A 17,487-nucleotide genomic window follows, 5' to 3' on the forward strand; every position below is an offset into this window, starting at 1 on the left:
TGACGCCTTCTTTGCATTGAAAGTAAAATGTTCCTTATGTTCCTTGCATTTTATGAAATTATTTTTCCCGTACAATACATTGGATCATTTTAAATTATTGGCCTGAATGTTACCAATGGTTTTTGAAGAAAAACTGTATGCTGACTAAATTAATTTTATGTGAATGTGTAATTTACTGCATGCAGCCAATAACCCCAAAAAACTCCTCTATTTTGATTGATCACTTTAGACATCGTACAGCAAAAAATATTTATTGTTACAATATTTTAAGAATATTCTTAAAAAACCTTTACATGACCTCATGTTAAAGTTGCCTCACCCCTCTGTTCCCACCGTAAAACAAGCACTCCAATAGCTAATTTCTTTATTACTTTCACAAAATTGTTTTCTTCTTAAGACATCATAAGAATAGTAGGGCGAAGATTAAGTTAGAGTGTTGAAGTATCTTAGAATTATCGATTCTTACTGATGGAAAGGAGCGAAGAACCATCTATATTTGCACAGATATGACAACCCAATCAGATTGTTTTAGTTGTTTGCGTGTCATGACGAACATTATGTGTGATTTACATGGGTTAGTTTGCTGTATGCATAAATGAAGACATGATTTATATGTCCTCTTACGTGACTTTATTGGAAATAAATTTCAACTCCTTTATAATGTTGAAATGTTTCATCGCGGCTAACAAGGCAATGAATTTAATTTCTGAGTACAGTGAAATCTGCCATAGCGGACACACCCACGTAACGTACAACTTGCTAAACAGAGAAGGAGTTTGAGACCACTTTACTTTTTCATGATTATTTGACCCCAATATGAAGGAAACCTGTCCAAAACGACTAAATTTGGAAATGAGGCTGTCTTTTAAGATAAGTTTTAAGCCTTATCGTCAACACACCGAATCTAGTGAATAGCCAAAGCAAATATTTCAATATGGAGGTCGTCTGCTTTTTTCCCTTTCAAACTAAACTTGCACTTTTATTATTTCATTCAATTTGAAGAGGTACATTTAAATGCGATCTATTTATATTCAACTGCCTTTCTATGCAATTGAGTAATGATTGTAATTTCCGACAAACACAAAAGTGCCATATAGACGCACACATTCACCTCAATCGTTTATTGTAATGAAATTCCCAAGGTAAACTTCAGGATCATACACCCATTATCAACATTTCAGCGAAATTCTTTATATAATATATGTTCATAGAATATTGAATTATTTCCTATTTCCTTTGATTCCATGTTATTTTTTATATTATTCATATCAAGATTGGCATCAAGATGGCGCTATCGCTTAACCGGCTTGAAGCAGCTGTTCCGATTTTTGTGCCGTTTTCATGATATTTGTGACTGTTGTCTGTCTTCGTCTACGTTATTGTGTTCATTATGTCTTGGCTTTTCAGTTGTATGTGTTTCTACATCTCCTTGTTTTGGAAACGAGAACAATTAGACTTTTTCTCAGCTGTCTTGCTCCACTGCTACAACTTCACTTGTTTTTGAACAAACCTCCATCACGTGATACTCGCCAGCCAACCAGTTTATGCTATGATGGACCCTCATTAATTGCTTCAAATGACCACTACTTCGCTCTCCACAATACATTGTGCTCTAGACTAAACGAACTGGGATTACATTCGTCATTACCCAAATGTAAACAGAAGCGAAAAAAAGAAGCGTTGTTTCAAAGCTGTCCGGCGTAGAACAGGAAGAAGAATTTCAGTTATCTCCCTTATGCCCTTTTGGGTTCAACAATTTAAAAATTCGACCGTCAACTTAGATAACCTAATTCAAATCCCTATTAATTCGTCAACCTTTGTGTCAACTATCCATTAATCTTAGAAAGGTTGTTCTATCCCAGCTTGTATCTCATCTGAATTCAAACAGTCTTTTTAGCAATATACAGCGGCCCCGAGTAGCCGAGTGGTCTAAAGCGCTGTCCGTTACGGATCACTGCCATCTCACCTCTGTCTGCGTGGGTTCGAGTCTCGGATTCAGCCAATGTGGGTATGTGAGAAAGCTTGCCAGTAGCTTCTCGTGGGTCGATGGTTCTTTCCGGGGTTTTCCCGGGTTCTTCCTACACCATTAATACTGGCCGCCTATCGTGTGCCGAAAAATGGCGTTACACCCTACAACAACAACTTAGCAATATAAAATCTGCATATCGCCCTTGCCACATTGCTGAAACTACTCTTCTAAAAGTAGTTAATGACATTCTCTCTGCGTTGGATAGCGGAAATGTTACAGTCCTCACCCTCCTTGATTTGTGTACAGGATTTGCCACAATATACCTTGATATATTACTTCAACGTTCTCCAGCATGTATTCGGCATTCATGATACATGCTGTGGTTCAAGTCTTACATGGTCAACATGACACAACATGTGTCTGCAAATGGAATACACTTCAGCCCAGTTGATCTATGTTGTGGTGTTCCACAGGGGTCTGTTCTTGGTCCTGTTCTCTTCATTCTATACACTCAGCCGCTCTCAGGTATCAATCATCATCATCCAGTGTCTCACCAATTGTACGCTGATGCAATATGTAACAAGCTGCAGATGAATGATGATAAAACTGAGGCCATTCTGATCACAACACAAAGACTTTCTCATTCACATCCTTTACCTCAAACAATAAATAACAGTAACACCAACATTAAATTCACACAATCAGTACGAAACCTAGGTGTTATTCTGGACAGTACACTCACATTGCACCAACATGTCATGAACACATGCAAGGCTGCATATCTTGAGCTGAGACGCATCAGTTCAATTCGCAAATATCTTTCAGATGATGCCACTAAAACACTTGTGTGTTCATTATTACTTTCAAGACAGGGCTGTTGTAACTCAGTTCTGTCTGGTTCTTCTCAATATCTACTCCAGAAACTCCAAAATGTTCCAAACACAGCTGCACAGATCACACTTAGAGTACCACGATCAGAGCACACCTCCCGGCTGAACTGTACCCTACACTGGCTATCTATTCGATCCAGAATCAAACACAAAATTTGTTTTCTGTGCTACGTTTCACTGACGGACTCTAGTCCAACATACCTATCCGACCTCACCCATTTGTACACACCAACAAGATACTTATGCTCCTCTTCTGACAATCGTATACTAATTATTCCCACTATGTAAACAAGGTCATAAGGACAGAGTTATTTTTCATACCAGGGCCTAGCAACGTGGATTGAATTTCCCACTGAACCTAGACACAAAGACACAGTGATCCCATTCAAGAGGGCTTTCAAAACTCACTTATTTCGACTGCAAGAACAAACTTAAAGACCTAATAATGTTTCCTACCTTAAATATTCTCAGCATGTTTTGTATGTTTTCTAATTTCATGGTGTTTGTTTTTGTAATCATATCATTATATGTTGTTTTTTTTATTATCTTATAGGTGTTGTCGATAACTCGATAACTGCCTGCGTTCATTGCTTGACAAACATGCACCAGCTACCAAGTGCAGAGTATCAATTCAAATGTGGTATCCATGGTATAGCAGTGTTAGGGACCAGCTCCGCACTCCAAAAAAGACCGCCGTAAAGCTGAGAGGCTTTGGCTTTCCACCAGACTCACTATTCATAAGGAAATCTATGAAGCCTCTAAGAAGAATGTCACAAATATAGTCCATGCAGCGAAATCAGCCCACTACACTACTAAGATCATGGAAAGTTCCAGCTGCATAGAGCTCTTCGAGATTACTAACAAGCTAATGTCAAGGAACAAATCTACACCACTTCCAACTACCTTCTCTCCATTGGACCTTCCGGACATGTTTGCAAATTTCTTCCGTGACAAAGTACAAACCATTAGAGATAAGCTTGACACCACAATTGCAATTAACTCGTCGTCACCATACAGTTGGGATACAGGATTTGAGTGGCAACCATTAGCAGCATTTGAACCTGTCTCTATGGATTTCGTACGTACAATCGTGATGAAGAGTGCACCAAAGTCATGTGAACTTCATCCAATTCCAACATCACTGCTGCTTGAGTGCTTAGATCCAGTATTGCCTTCACTAACTGATGTTATTAATACCTCTCTCTCATCAGGGGAATTCCCATCATTTTTCAAAACTGCCATTGTAAAGCCTCTGCTGAAGAAACCAACACTAGACCACATCGATTTAAAAAACTACCGCCCAGTTTCTAATATCCCATTCATATAAAATAAATCTTAGAAAAGGTTGTTCTATCCCAGCTTGTATCTCATCTAAATTCAAACAGTCATTTTAGCAATGTACAATCTGCATATCGCCCTTGCCACAGTACTGAAACTATTCTTCTTAAAGTAGTTAATGACATTATCTCTGCTTTTGGATAGCGGAAAGATTACAGTCCTCGCACTCCTTAATTTGTCTGCAGCATTTGACACAACAGACCATGATATATTACTTCACCGTCTCCAGCATGTATTTGGCATTCATGGTACAGCCTTACTGTGGTTGAAGTCCTACTTGGTCAACATGACACAACATATGTCTGCAAATGTATACACTTCAGCCCAGTTGATCTGGGTTGTGGTGTTCCACATGGGTCTGTTTCTGGACCTGTTCTCGTCATTCTATACACTCAGTCGCTCTCAGTATCATAGATCATCATCCAGTGTCTCACCAATTGTACGCTGATGCAATATGTAACAAGCTGCAGATGAATGATGATAAAACTGAGGCCATTCTGATCACAACACAAAGACTCACCAACTGTACGCTTATGACACCCAAATATACATATCTAGCCACCCAACTGAAGTTAATTCTACCATCCAAGGTGTAGAGAGATGCATTTCTGATGTGAAATCATGGATGACATGTAACAAGCTGCAGATGAATGATGATACAACTGAGGCCATTCTGATCACAACACAAAGACTTTCTCATTCACACCCTTTACTTCAAACAATACATTTCAGCAGCACCAACATTGCATTCACACAATCAGCACGAAACCTAGGTGTTACTCTGGACAGTACTCTCACATTGCACCAACATGTCGTGAACATATGCAAGGCTGCATATCTTGAGCTGAGACGCATCAGCCAAATTCGCAGATATATTTCAGCTGATGCCACTAAGACACTTGTGTCTTCATTAGTACTTTCAAGACTAGACTATTGTAACTCAATTCTGTCTGGTTCATCTCAATATCTGCTCCAGAAACTTGAAAAATTCAAAACACAGCTCCTCGGAGCATATTTAGAGTACCACGATCAAAGCACACCTCCCCGCTGCTCTGTACCCTACACTGGTTATCCATTCGATCCAGAATCAAACACAAAATTTGTTCTCTGTGCTACGTTTCACTGTCGGAGTCTAGTCCAACATACCTATCCGACCTCACCCATTTGTACACACCAGCAAGATACGTACGCTCCTCCTCTGACAAATGTATACTCATTATTCCCACTATGAAAACAAAGTCATAGGGACAGCGTTCTTTTGCATACCAGGGCCCAGCAACGTGGAATGAATTGCCCACTGAACTTAGACACAAAGACACAGTGATCATATTCAGGAGTGCTCTTAAAATTCACTTATTTCGACTGCAAGAACAAACTTAAAGGCCTAATAATGTTTCCTGCCTTAAATATTTTCAGCACGTTTAATGTTTTCTAATTTCATGGTGTTTGTTTTTGTAATCATATAATTATATATTTTTTATCTTACAGGTGTTGTCTAATGTTCTAAAGCGCTTAGAGCTTCTAAAGATTAGGCGCTATACAAAGTCCTCATTATTATTATTATTATTATTATCTAATTACACTACGTACATATGTATGTATGTATGTATGTATGTATGTATGTATGTCAGGGGCGGATTAAAGCTCACTGGTGCCCTAAGCACTGACAAATCTTGGTGCCCCCCCCCCCTTTCCACGTACACCTGAGAAGATAGCCCTAGGGTGCACCATGATCAAGAAACAGAACATTATGATCAATTTGCACTAGTTTTATCAATTTGTTTTTACAAATCTTCATTCGTTTTTTTTCTTTTCACCCTTTTCTCAGCTTTGTGGTGCCCCCTTTGGCCCTGGTGAACCAAGCACGTGCTTAGTCTGCTTAATGGTTAATATGTCCCTGTGTATGTATGTATGTATGTATGTATGTATGTATGTATGTATGAAGATAATGCAAAAATAGCACATAATATGGCGGAAAACATGATTAACAAGAGATGCCGGGCCATTTAAAATGTATTCACAAAATTCCTCGCATACATTTATATAATTGACAAAATATTCTGCTCTTATTGCAGTTAATGAATAACAGCAGCAATTTTCTGCGCATGCGTACTCTTATTTTGCGTGCATTGATATGTAGTGTTGAGCGACGCAACGGTAAATATTAACGAACATCCGCTATGGCACGCCTTTGTAAATTTCCACACATTTCATCGCGCATTCCGACACTGTTCCATACTCTTGGTACACAATGGCATAATCGAACTGTCAGCCGGGATACTGATGCTACATCGGTCACGTTTATATTTGTCGTCATGCTATAACTGTACAATTAAAAAAAAGGTTTAAATGTTTATTTGAATTCAAAAGAAAGTGGAAATGTTTATTTAAAATCAAACATGTGTAAATTTGAATTTGACTCCGAGTGACTCCAGAGTGAGAGTCAAAGATCCCCCACCCTGCTGAGGTTTACGGCAAAGACAATATAACGACGAAATTTAGCGAGTTTTCCCCAGGTTATCAAGGTGGAAAGGTGGTAACGAAATAAGCAAGAACAAGAGGTCCAACAGAGCGAGGTATCGCCATGGAAGTGTTGGGTCCAAAATACATTTATTTTCAAATAAACTACCGAATGTACGGAAAGATTAAGTATGAATGAATCACTATTTGACAGTTAAGAATATAAATATACAGTAATTAACATGTCTGCACGTACTTTTCTGCTATTTACCCCATCTATTGTAATTATGTATCCTGCTATTATTAGCAATATGTATTATAAAGGATGCACTTAAGGACACCAACTAATAATTGAAGTTGCGGTTTGATTTTTGGGGGTGGGGGTGGTGACAATTGTTACATGCCTTGATAACACTATGTTCTTCTAGGTGTATTCCATGGACTGCTACTTTCGGCAAATGTGGCTGGACGAGCGACTTGCCTTCAACGCTTCCATGCAGTATGTGTCCCTCAACATTAAGATGTTAGATCGTGTCTGGTACCCGGACACAATGTTTCTTAATGGCGGTAAATCCTATCTTCACATGGTTCCAGTGCCAAATAAGTTTTTGCGGATTTACAGAAATGGCACAGTTTTGTTATCACAGAGGTAAAGTCCCAGTTTTGTTGGTATATGTATCATTTCGACTGTCGTTTATTGAAATGTATACACTGAGTCTCAACAAATTGCAATGTTAATTTTGCATTTCCTGCTATATCATTGTTAATTTGTTATAAATAAGTCTCATTCCTCTACTAATGAATTGTTAATGATATCCAGTTCTAATTAACCCTAATGATCGTTAGAAAGCATATTCTATGATCAAAGTAGTGCATGCTCTGACGACTCGTATGAATAAGATCAGACATTAGCAGTAAAATATATAGTATGGTTGCCGGAAAAAAGAAGGGGTTACATTACCTCACAGGTAAAAAAATCCCCATAAATTAAATGACTATGAGGAATGGTTTATAACCAGACCATAAAGTAAAAGAATTAGAACCAGACCATAAAGGAAAAAGATTAGAACCAGACCATAAAGGAAAAGGATTAGAATTAGAACCGGAAAAGGAAAAGGATTAGAACCAGACCATAAAGTAAAAGGATTAGAACCAGACCATAAAGCAAAAGGATTAGAACCAGACCATAAAGGAAAAAGAAAACAAGTCTTACCATGTGCATACAATGGCTATATTGTGATAAATATAATATTATCTCTTATTTCTTAATGTGAATGTCAGACAAGGTGCCATAACTATACGTTTACTACTACTTTTATATCTTGTTTCATTCCTAATTTCATTGTCAAAACATTTATATACATTTTGACAAAACAAAATCTAAATTAACATAACAAGGTAAATCAGTACTATCTGCTCTCTTGAGAAATACTAATAACTATAACTTTTGATTTAAAAAATAACAACCAATAAAGTTAGAATAAATGCTTCTCATGTAAATTAATTTATATTCTTACTTCAATTAGCTGTTTTGTTTTATGTTGACGACCAGTTTGTAAATTTATGACAAAAAGCATTTTGATTTATTTTAAATTTTCAGGTGTGTATAATTTTCTCGTGAACTTAATAAATTATAATTATTTAAATCACTCATATTTTTATTTGCTTACCCTTTTATCTCAGATTGACGATTAGTGCTCACTGCCGTATGCATTTGGAGAAATATCCGCTTGACACTCAGAAATGTCCACTATATCTAGGGAGCTGTAAGTATTGACAACACGATGAGTAGTAGTAGCAAAATGGATATGTTACGTTTATCGTACATAGTAGGTATGAAACCGGATGATAAAAGAAATAAAAATAGTGTTCTAATTTACTAGTTGATATGTTTTAAGAAATTTACGTTAATATATTGATGAGACTGGTCTTAACACCGAAGCACCATTTAATATATTCCACACAGATTCATGAGTTCATGGATGGCAAAATGGTCAAATGTCTGACAGGAATAGGACGCCACCTAGCTATCATTTTAATCACAAAAGTAAATAATAATAATAATAATAATAATAATACTATTATTATTATTATTTACTTCGGAGATTAAAATAATAATAATAATAATAATAATAATACAATAATATAATATAATATAAATACTATAATAATAATTATTTACTTCGGAGATTAAAATAATAATAATAATAATAATAATAATAATAATAATAATAATAATAATAATATAATATTATTATTATTTACTTCGGAGATTAAAATAATAATAATAATAATAATAATAATAATAATAATATCATTATTATTATTATTATTATTAAGAATATGAGACACGCTTTCAAACGCTGTATTTGGTGGTCATACAAGGATCCTCGCTGTTATTGAGGCAGCACTATACTATGATTCATTTCAGCACAGCTGAGTTATTAACTTGCATAAGTTAACGAATGTAGTATAATGGGGTAGCATGGCTAAAAAATGAGCGTATGGCGGCAAGGGGGTTTAAAATCACGACTGCTTATAATAAAAAAGTTAATTATTTGGCAACATGGGAAATTTATCATTAGTTTGTAGATATAGCATTAACACAATCTCTCAGCAGCATAAAGGCCCTGTATGCTTGCAACTGTGAAAAATGTCCATACGATACTCGGTGAATGTATCAACATGAGGGACATGATAAATGCCAATTTGTTGAAAATGACCAGATGGTGTGAGGTCACTGTGTAATATTTACTGTGAAAAATACAGATATGCGGACCATTACCAAGACTTAATGGCCAGCACCTACACCTACTAACAAACATCAAAACCTATTGAACAACACCTACACGTAGTCACTAGCACCCGACCCTATTAACCATCACCTGCACCTACTAACCAGTATTCACACCTACTATCACAAATAATATCGGAGTTGTAAGTGATAATGTAGCAGCCAAGAATTCTTAATCTAAACTAAACAGCAACATCATGTAACCCTGTTAGTACTACAATCCATATAAATGAAACTAAAGAAATTATACAACCCTCCCTGTGACCTTAATACTCAAAGTGAAGTGTATTTGGAAAATGGTAGGTATGCTCACATACAAAATACGAAGGCACCATGTTATATGAAAAGACAGAGGAGGTGGGGACTTAAGTTTTGTATGAAAAATATACATAGACAAAAGACAAATAATCAATATTCAAACACAGAATTATTATCTCTGTTTTTTTAAATAATAACTGGGTGACCTGAAAAGGACTGTAAAGTTTAGCATTGAGAAGGGCTTTCTAATATTGATGGTAGAAGTTCAATAGGAATTAAAATATTCCATATTGTGATCGTTGCAAATATAGACTTAATAGTCATCCTGTTTGAAGCCTGTCATATTTGTTGATGACCTAAGCTTAAATGTCTTTAAGTCCGAGATGATATACCACGAAGAGTTGTTCTTATTTAATAGGGTAAAAATGTCCCTTGACACTGTTAATTATGCTTGCTTTTAGGCAATGGGTTGTGACACTGCACTTGCTTGATATCATCTCCGACAGATTTTGGCTTCTTGTACAAAATATTTTCACACCTTACGTGTTCTTTGATCGAAAATGCTTCAGATATTATAAACGTCGTCGTCATTCGTGATAACTCATTGTAACTAAGAGTTCCTTTTAAAACTTCCATGTCCATAAATTGAAATGTATCGACAATTGCATGACGTCTATGCGCATGTCTTATGACATATAACAGTTCTCTCATACATTAAGTTCATATCATTGGTTCCAGGCACAGTTTACATTTGTATGCAAGTTCAATCTACATTTTTTAATGTAGTTATTCTTGTACGATTCTCCTACGTTCCGAATCATCAATCAAACACTGCCGCTATGTTTTGAGGCGTAAATGTGATGGCACGCGTGATTGTATTTCTTTCAAAAATTCAATATCTTGGAGAGTGTGTTGATATGTAAAATATCTCCACATCCGTTTTCTCAAGGTCCTTTGAATACGTTCTACAACACTGGCTTTGGTTTGAGATTTTCCTCGGTTGTTCTTGTAAGCATCTTTGTACATTCTGCTGACGTATACTTGCGAGTGTAGTTTTGGCTGCATGATACATTATTCTGACGCATCCAATCCTTGGCTTGTGTGTCAACTTGTCATCATGATTGGAGTATTCCTTGAATTTTAGCAGACGGGGTTTGGAGCTCCACAAAGATTTGCTTTCCTTTTCTCTTCCGTAGTTCTGAGTGTGGTCTTTGTAACTTCTGCGTTTTGTTTTTCATCAAGTTTTCCTTGCATGACATTGCTTGAAGTCTCTAAGAGTAGGTTGGCAATCTCGCCTAACGCTTTCTGATGAAACAGCTGAAAATAATTATCGGTAACATTGCGCTGTTCTCCGTTTCTGACAGCTGTGTTCAACGATTGTAACTACTGCTATTAGTGTGACATCTCTGTGGACTTCATGAGTGGGCGCTAAGTGAAGTATTCGTTGTTCATGTCATAGGTGGAGCTTTATCCGCCATTTGTAAAGGACCCGATTTAGCTGTATCCCTCCATTACGTGAAGTTGTACAATTTTGATGTCCATGGAGAAGGTTCTATCTTTTTCATGTTTACTTTAAATCTAATCCTGGAAGAGATCGAGTTGCCGTTTCCTTTTCGTGTAAAGCAAAACTCATTTTCATTGTCTTCCAGCCTGTCATTAAAGATACTATTCGTTTGAATGGAGACAGACACGATTAAACCTTCTTCCTGAGGAATTCCTTCTTACAAACGAAATAATATCCCATTGGATTTGTTTCGGTAACGTGTAACCTGAACTCGTCTGTACAAAATGCGTTGTGGAGGACTATCAAACAGTTGTGATTTGTGTCTTATCAAGCATATGACAAATTCGTATTCTGCCTGAACTGTTCAATCCAGCAAATCACCATGCTCAAATGATTGCAATGATACAGCGCCTCCCAACATTGACGATCTGACTCTTCAGTTGTTATGAAAATTCTGAGACTACCTTCTTTTGGAGGTAAGTCATGGTACAAACATTCATATATTATTTTCTGCACGGTGAGCAACATCTCGTGTACGGGTATTGAATCCAAACCGTATCCAGTCACATTCATTATTTCTGTGTAAAATCTGTTTTTAGCTCTATACGCAGTCTAGATAAGCGTGAATGGTAGACAGAGTGTGATGAATCTCTTCGATATACAGAACGTGAGAAGGGTTCATCACTTATCGCATGACGTTCAACATAAAAAGATTGTTTTGTGCATATTTTTAATTGTCAGGTCTTTGCAAAGGACGTTGACCCATGCACCAAAGTCAAAATTTGTCGGAAAACTAAATAAAAGAAATTAAGTCACAAACATTTAGTATTCCATTAAGCCGTGATTCATTTCGTTGACCTTCTATCGCAAATTATGTGTTGTTGTTGTTGTTGTTGTGGGGTTTAACGCCATTTTTCAGCACGATAGGCTATACATGGCGGCCAGTATTAATGGTGGAGGAAGAACCCGGAAAACCCCGGAAAGAACCACCGACCCACGAGAAGCTACTGGCAAATTATGTGTAACACTGCATGCAGAAGCCGTGGCATCGCATGTTTATAACGTGTTTGGGACTTATTAATGTCTGACCATTTAAATATTTTGAACGTTATTAGACCTATCATATACCAATTAGTAAAAAGTTTATGACAGTTATGATGTAATTGTTCTTTGCGCTTCACTTTAATTTTCGCAATGCTGATGTAAATAGGTTTCCGCAACTCCAGAGTGATGTTCTTGACGCATGTATACAAATCCTGTCCTACTCAAGTTCTTTCCTTGGGGTTGGTGGTGGGCCCTTCCAGAACATTTACGTTTTCTCCCTGCCACGCTGTGGAATTCTCGCTCTTATCAAGACGCGCTCCTTGTCATCATGACGATAAGATCCTTGTTGGTTGTACGTTTCAGCACACGTGCGACATACAGGAAGCATTATTTTACAATTGCAATGATGAGGCAGTATTAGTCCTCCAGTGGAAGAACTTTCTGTCAATGGGTTCGATTGGTTGGTTCTGATTCTAGCTTATCTATGCAACCAATGTTAAATCGAAGACACATCGATGTCTTTGGTCTTTCCTCCTTGAGATTCGTCTCATTCTCACAACTAGCACGTGGCACTGGCCGGACCTGCTTACAACATGTCACAAGGATTCAAAGACTGAATTTCCACCATATCATTATCTTCGATGACGCATCGAAAAACGTCGATTTCAGCAGTGTCCTCACATTTCTATGCTTTGATTTCTTTATATTTCCTAACTCTGACGCCACTGATGTGTTCATTTGTATGGATCTTCAATGGCAAATTATGTAAAGTCACATTTAAGCTCTCGAACAACGATTACACGTTAAGCATCCATTTATTGTCTGTGGAGGTTCTAAACCCTAACCATGAACGGAAAAAGACCCAGAGTTTTTTTATTTGCCCTTTTGACGTGTGGTATCCACGCGGCGTTCTCGCATTTAACCATGACTGACAAGTTAACCGACTAATACGTTTAGATGTTACAATCCCTAGTGTTTTCTCGAGCATGATCTTCTTTCAGTACACTAAGAAAAATGCACTGCCAATGGTTGAAACTTTCTTCAATGAATCGATACCCACGTTCTAAAAAATTAACGGTTGAACATTTTCCACACCAACTTTGTACAATGTCGACATCGGACTAACCCTTTATTTTTTACCTTTTAAACTTAAGCTTTATAAGTAGGTGTGAATGCTGGTTTGTAGGCATGGGTGATTTGTAGTCGGTGTGGATGCCGGTGACGAGATATAGGTCTTGATCAGAACGTACTGTGTACGCTTAGGTTAGTAAGTGTAGGTGCTGGTCGATAGATGTGAATGATGGTAACCATATCTTTGTATAGGTCAGTAGGTAAAAGTGTTTTTATTTTACCTTTTCTTCTTGACCACAGACCGTCCCATCATCTTCAGCCTATGTCCATTATTCACATATTGTGTTTCCTTCGCTGTCTTACGGGTACTTTATGTTAAACATATAGATGTAACCAACATTACATTTCCCTATCGCCATAAGGACAGAATAATGTTAAACTCGTGGACTAATGTTTAATTCACGTTGTCACCATAGAGTGGTATTTTAAAAACTGTGAACTTAATTTCAATTTTTCTTCTTGCCACAGTGTAAAACTTTCGCCATACTATCCTCAAATATTACTAATAAAATATAGGATATATATTAATGCCTCTTTATTTTCCTAATAATATTCTAAAATTGTATGCAATTCTCTTTCATCATTAATTAACTGCGAGAAAGCACAATATACATTGCATTACAAATGAGTTGTAGGAAAAGGCTAATTTTATCTGGAAATCTTTTAAATTCATTTAACCTCACTTGTAATATTACGTGTATAAATTATTGCTGTAATCTAGTGGAGGATAAATGCGTCTCAGTTGTAACAGAATCTAATGGAGGATAAATGCGTCTCAGTTGTAACAGAATCTAATGGAGGATAAATGTATCTCAGTTGTAACAGAATCTAGTGGAGGATAAATGTATCTCAGTTGTAACAGAATCTAATGGAGGATAAATGTATCTCAGTTGTAACAGAATCTAATGGAGGATAAATGCGTCTTAGTTGTAACAGAAACTAACGAAGATAAATGCGTCTCAGTAGTAACAGAATCTAATGGAGGATAAATGCGTCTCAGTTGTAACATAATCAAATAGGACATATATGTATTTCAGTTCTTAATACACATGTTTACCAGTCAAATCAATTTAAAGTTAATAAAATAAATCTAAACATTTTCGAGCGTAACGTTTTATTTATTTTGACATCAGCAATGCATACAAAATTTTCCTTCTTGTGGCAAAGAAAGTGTCGGCAGACAAATGTAAAACAAGGGTATGTTATTACCGAAATGATATCAAATTCGGAATAACTAAAAGTTTTATCCATAAGTAGAATATGTTAAAATTAAATTGTACAGCATGCTTATTATTCATTCATTCATTGTCAGTCAGTATTGTAACCTCATTCAAAATGTATGGGTTCCTTGAGTAAATCTTTCGTAATTCAATAAATCACTTTAATACAATTCAAAGACATAACATCCGACTAGATACCAAACATTTTTTATATAATATGTTTAAAGTCTGATTTAAGTTCAATTTCTGGCCTCTTTCTTAAAATAATCTATCTTACTTTTTTGCGGAAGTGCTGTCATAACATTTATTTTGCCTTGTAAGATTTGTTTCTCAGACCAACCCGATGATAGAAATGATTTTACCGGTTTCAAACCTACCACATTATTATCGCGTTATCCTGATTTAATGTTTCACGAACGTTAGTTTGTCAGTAATTTAAAATGACAAAAATAGGAATTTCGGCAACTCTAGAAGTCACCCATGCATGTTAACATAACCAAGAGTAAATTTCAGGAACTGTAAAAGTCCTTCATGCACGTTGACATAACCAGGAATAAATTTAAAATAAACGATGACGTGAGTTTATTATCAAAAGATATATATCGTGTGGATGATGCAATTATCGATGATGATGTTATTGTGATTATAATGACTGATCATGAATCGGTGATATTTAGCATGCCTCTTGTAGTATGCAATATAGCACGTTACCAACGTTGATAAATGACTCAATCCAGGTCTCCTGCATAGAAAGGATACTGCTTCTCTAAGATATTCAAGAGACGGCTCAGTTCACGAATAGTAAATCGTAAATAGTTCACGAATAGTAAATCGTAAATAGTACACGAATAGTAAATCGCAAATAGTTCACGAATAGTAAATCGTAAATAGTTCACGAATAGTAGATCGTAAATAGTTCACGAATAGTAAATCGTAAATAGTTCACGAATAGTAAATCGAAACGTTTGTACTATATACGAATCGCAAGGTTGAAATTTAAATAATTTCCTGTTCTCAAAAAGTTTGAGTTTGAAGGTAATCGATGTTTTAAGGAGAAGCGTCTGCAAAGATTAAACGAAAAAAGTGTTAAATCCAGGAAGACTGAGATCAAACCAGATATTTCTACAAGATATTTGTATCGTCGTCCTAAGCATGCAACCCTTTACGTACATCGTACATTACATGCATCAACTCGTCCAACAGAAAAGCTTTACAGCTGTAGATTGGATTCGATGTAATCGCATTTATGATTTCCTCTTTTATCTGAGAGATAGAATGCGCGATTTGCTTCGTTGCCTCGGCATAATTGTTCTGGGAATTTAAACCAAATCTAGAGGATTTTATTTAGAATAATGAGTGACAATATTTGAAAAGGCTGAAATGACTTGGTATTTGTGAGTCATTGCGGAACTTTGGTAAGTTCTAGCATTATCATTAAAGGAATTGTCATCTAACCTTCATTCAATCGTCATCCAACCTCCATATAAGGAACATTGCATGCCAGTTTATCAAACCTCCAACGCACAATTTATCTGACACTATAGTTCCAGTTTGACTATCTAAAGTCGTAATATAGGCATGTGTGTGCATGCTGGGTATTAAAGATTTTAAATAGGTTTTATTAAAGCTGAGCAGCACCTGTTACTTGTTAAACATTATTGGCTAAGTAGATCGGACTTAGCAAACTAACCGTACTAAAGATGGTGTAAATGGAAGGGAATACAAATACTGATAAATCCTGTGGTAGTTGAATTAGTAGGCTAATTAGATTTCCTCTTCAGCCGTTTACAATTGGCATGTGTTCAATTAGGTGTCAAGCCTCTCCGTTGAATAAACATATAATCAGCTTAAAATGTCGTACAGCCAATCCGATCATGAAAATGAGCAAGCATTCCCTACGGATGTCAAGATTAGCGGGAAGGTGTAAACCGCTCCATTTCACAGCGGATATAACATTGTCAAGACAACGTCAACATTAATATCTTTGTATAAGAATATCTTTCTAAGATACAACACATGTTATTTTTGAGATTTGGTGCTTGCGATAAACATTTCAAAACCCAAATTATCGTTCAATAAAATACCGTTTTAAGTACTACCTACATTGGATTCCTATTATAAAAACTTTGATCTATGGATTTCAGATCCAGTCCATGGTTCATGTTATTATAACTATGATATATCTATGTTATATAAAAGCCATGGTTACAGTTATCAAAACTATGACATATGTAAGTTGGATACAGAACAAATGCTTTTAGTTCAAATGTACAAACCTTCGTCGTTTCTCCGTGATTTACGTTTGATGCCATTAAACTGATAATGTAAAAGCTATACCGTTTTGTTTGCTGTCATTTCAATAAATTTTCGGTAGTCTTGTTATCTACACAAATGATATCTTAATGCAAATGCTAGATCGATTGCTATATTCAGAACTATGCTGAAATGATCCACAGTTGTTTCTCTCCTGACGATACCTGTCATTAAATCAAACCCACCCACCTACACCACGCGTTCCCGTGGGTTGAACACTGTTATAGAAGTAGATTCGACACAGTTGGTTTCAAAATTATTATTATAGGTAAAATCTGATATATTAGAACATTGTACTCAGTGCCAATATGTACTATAGAAATCTATTATACTGGTAATTGTTACAAGTTATTATGAAAATGTTATTATGTAAAATGTATTGTTTTCGTGTTTTCATGTTATTTCTATTTCAAGACCATACAAAACGGAAATTACTATTGCAGAAATTATGCCATAATATTAATGCAGAAATAATGTCGAACTGACAACTGTGTAACCAGCATGTCCAAAGTGAAGTAAACATTAATTTCCACACGTCAAAAACTGTCTGGAGGTCTTAACTTCAT

At 36.1% G+C, this 17,487-nt stretch overlaps 1 protein-coding gene across 1 annotated transcript in view; it reads left to right on the top strand.

Annotated features, from left to right (window-relative positions):
• LOC149797375 (gamma-aminobutyric acid receptor alpha-like) overlaps window positions 1–17,487 on the top strand; it is a 34,056-nt gene that overhangs the window by 7,586 nt on the left and 8,983 nt on the right. Inside the window, exons 3-4 of the mRNA XM_089960404.1 lie at window positions 7,086–7,306; window positions 8,341–8,423. Of these exons, the coding sequence (XP_089816530.1) occupies window positions 7,086–7,306; window positions 8,341–8,423 (304 nt within the window). The remainder of the gene's footprint in view (window positions 1–7,085; window positions 7,307–8,340; window positions 8,424–17,487) is intronic.

This window comes from Sinohyriopsis cumingii, chromosome 6 (assembly GCF_028554795.1).
Source record: "Sinohyriopsis cumingii isolate HCF-2022 chromosome 6, ASM2855479v2, whole genome shotgun sequence".
In the NCBI taxonomy this organism is placed as follows: domain Eukaryota; kingdom Metazoa; phylum Mollusca; class Bivalvia; order Unionida; family Unionidae; genus Sinohyriopsis; species Sinohyriopsis cumingii.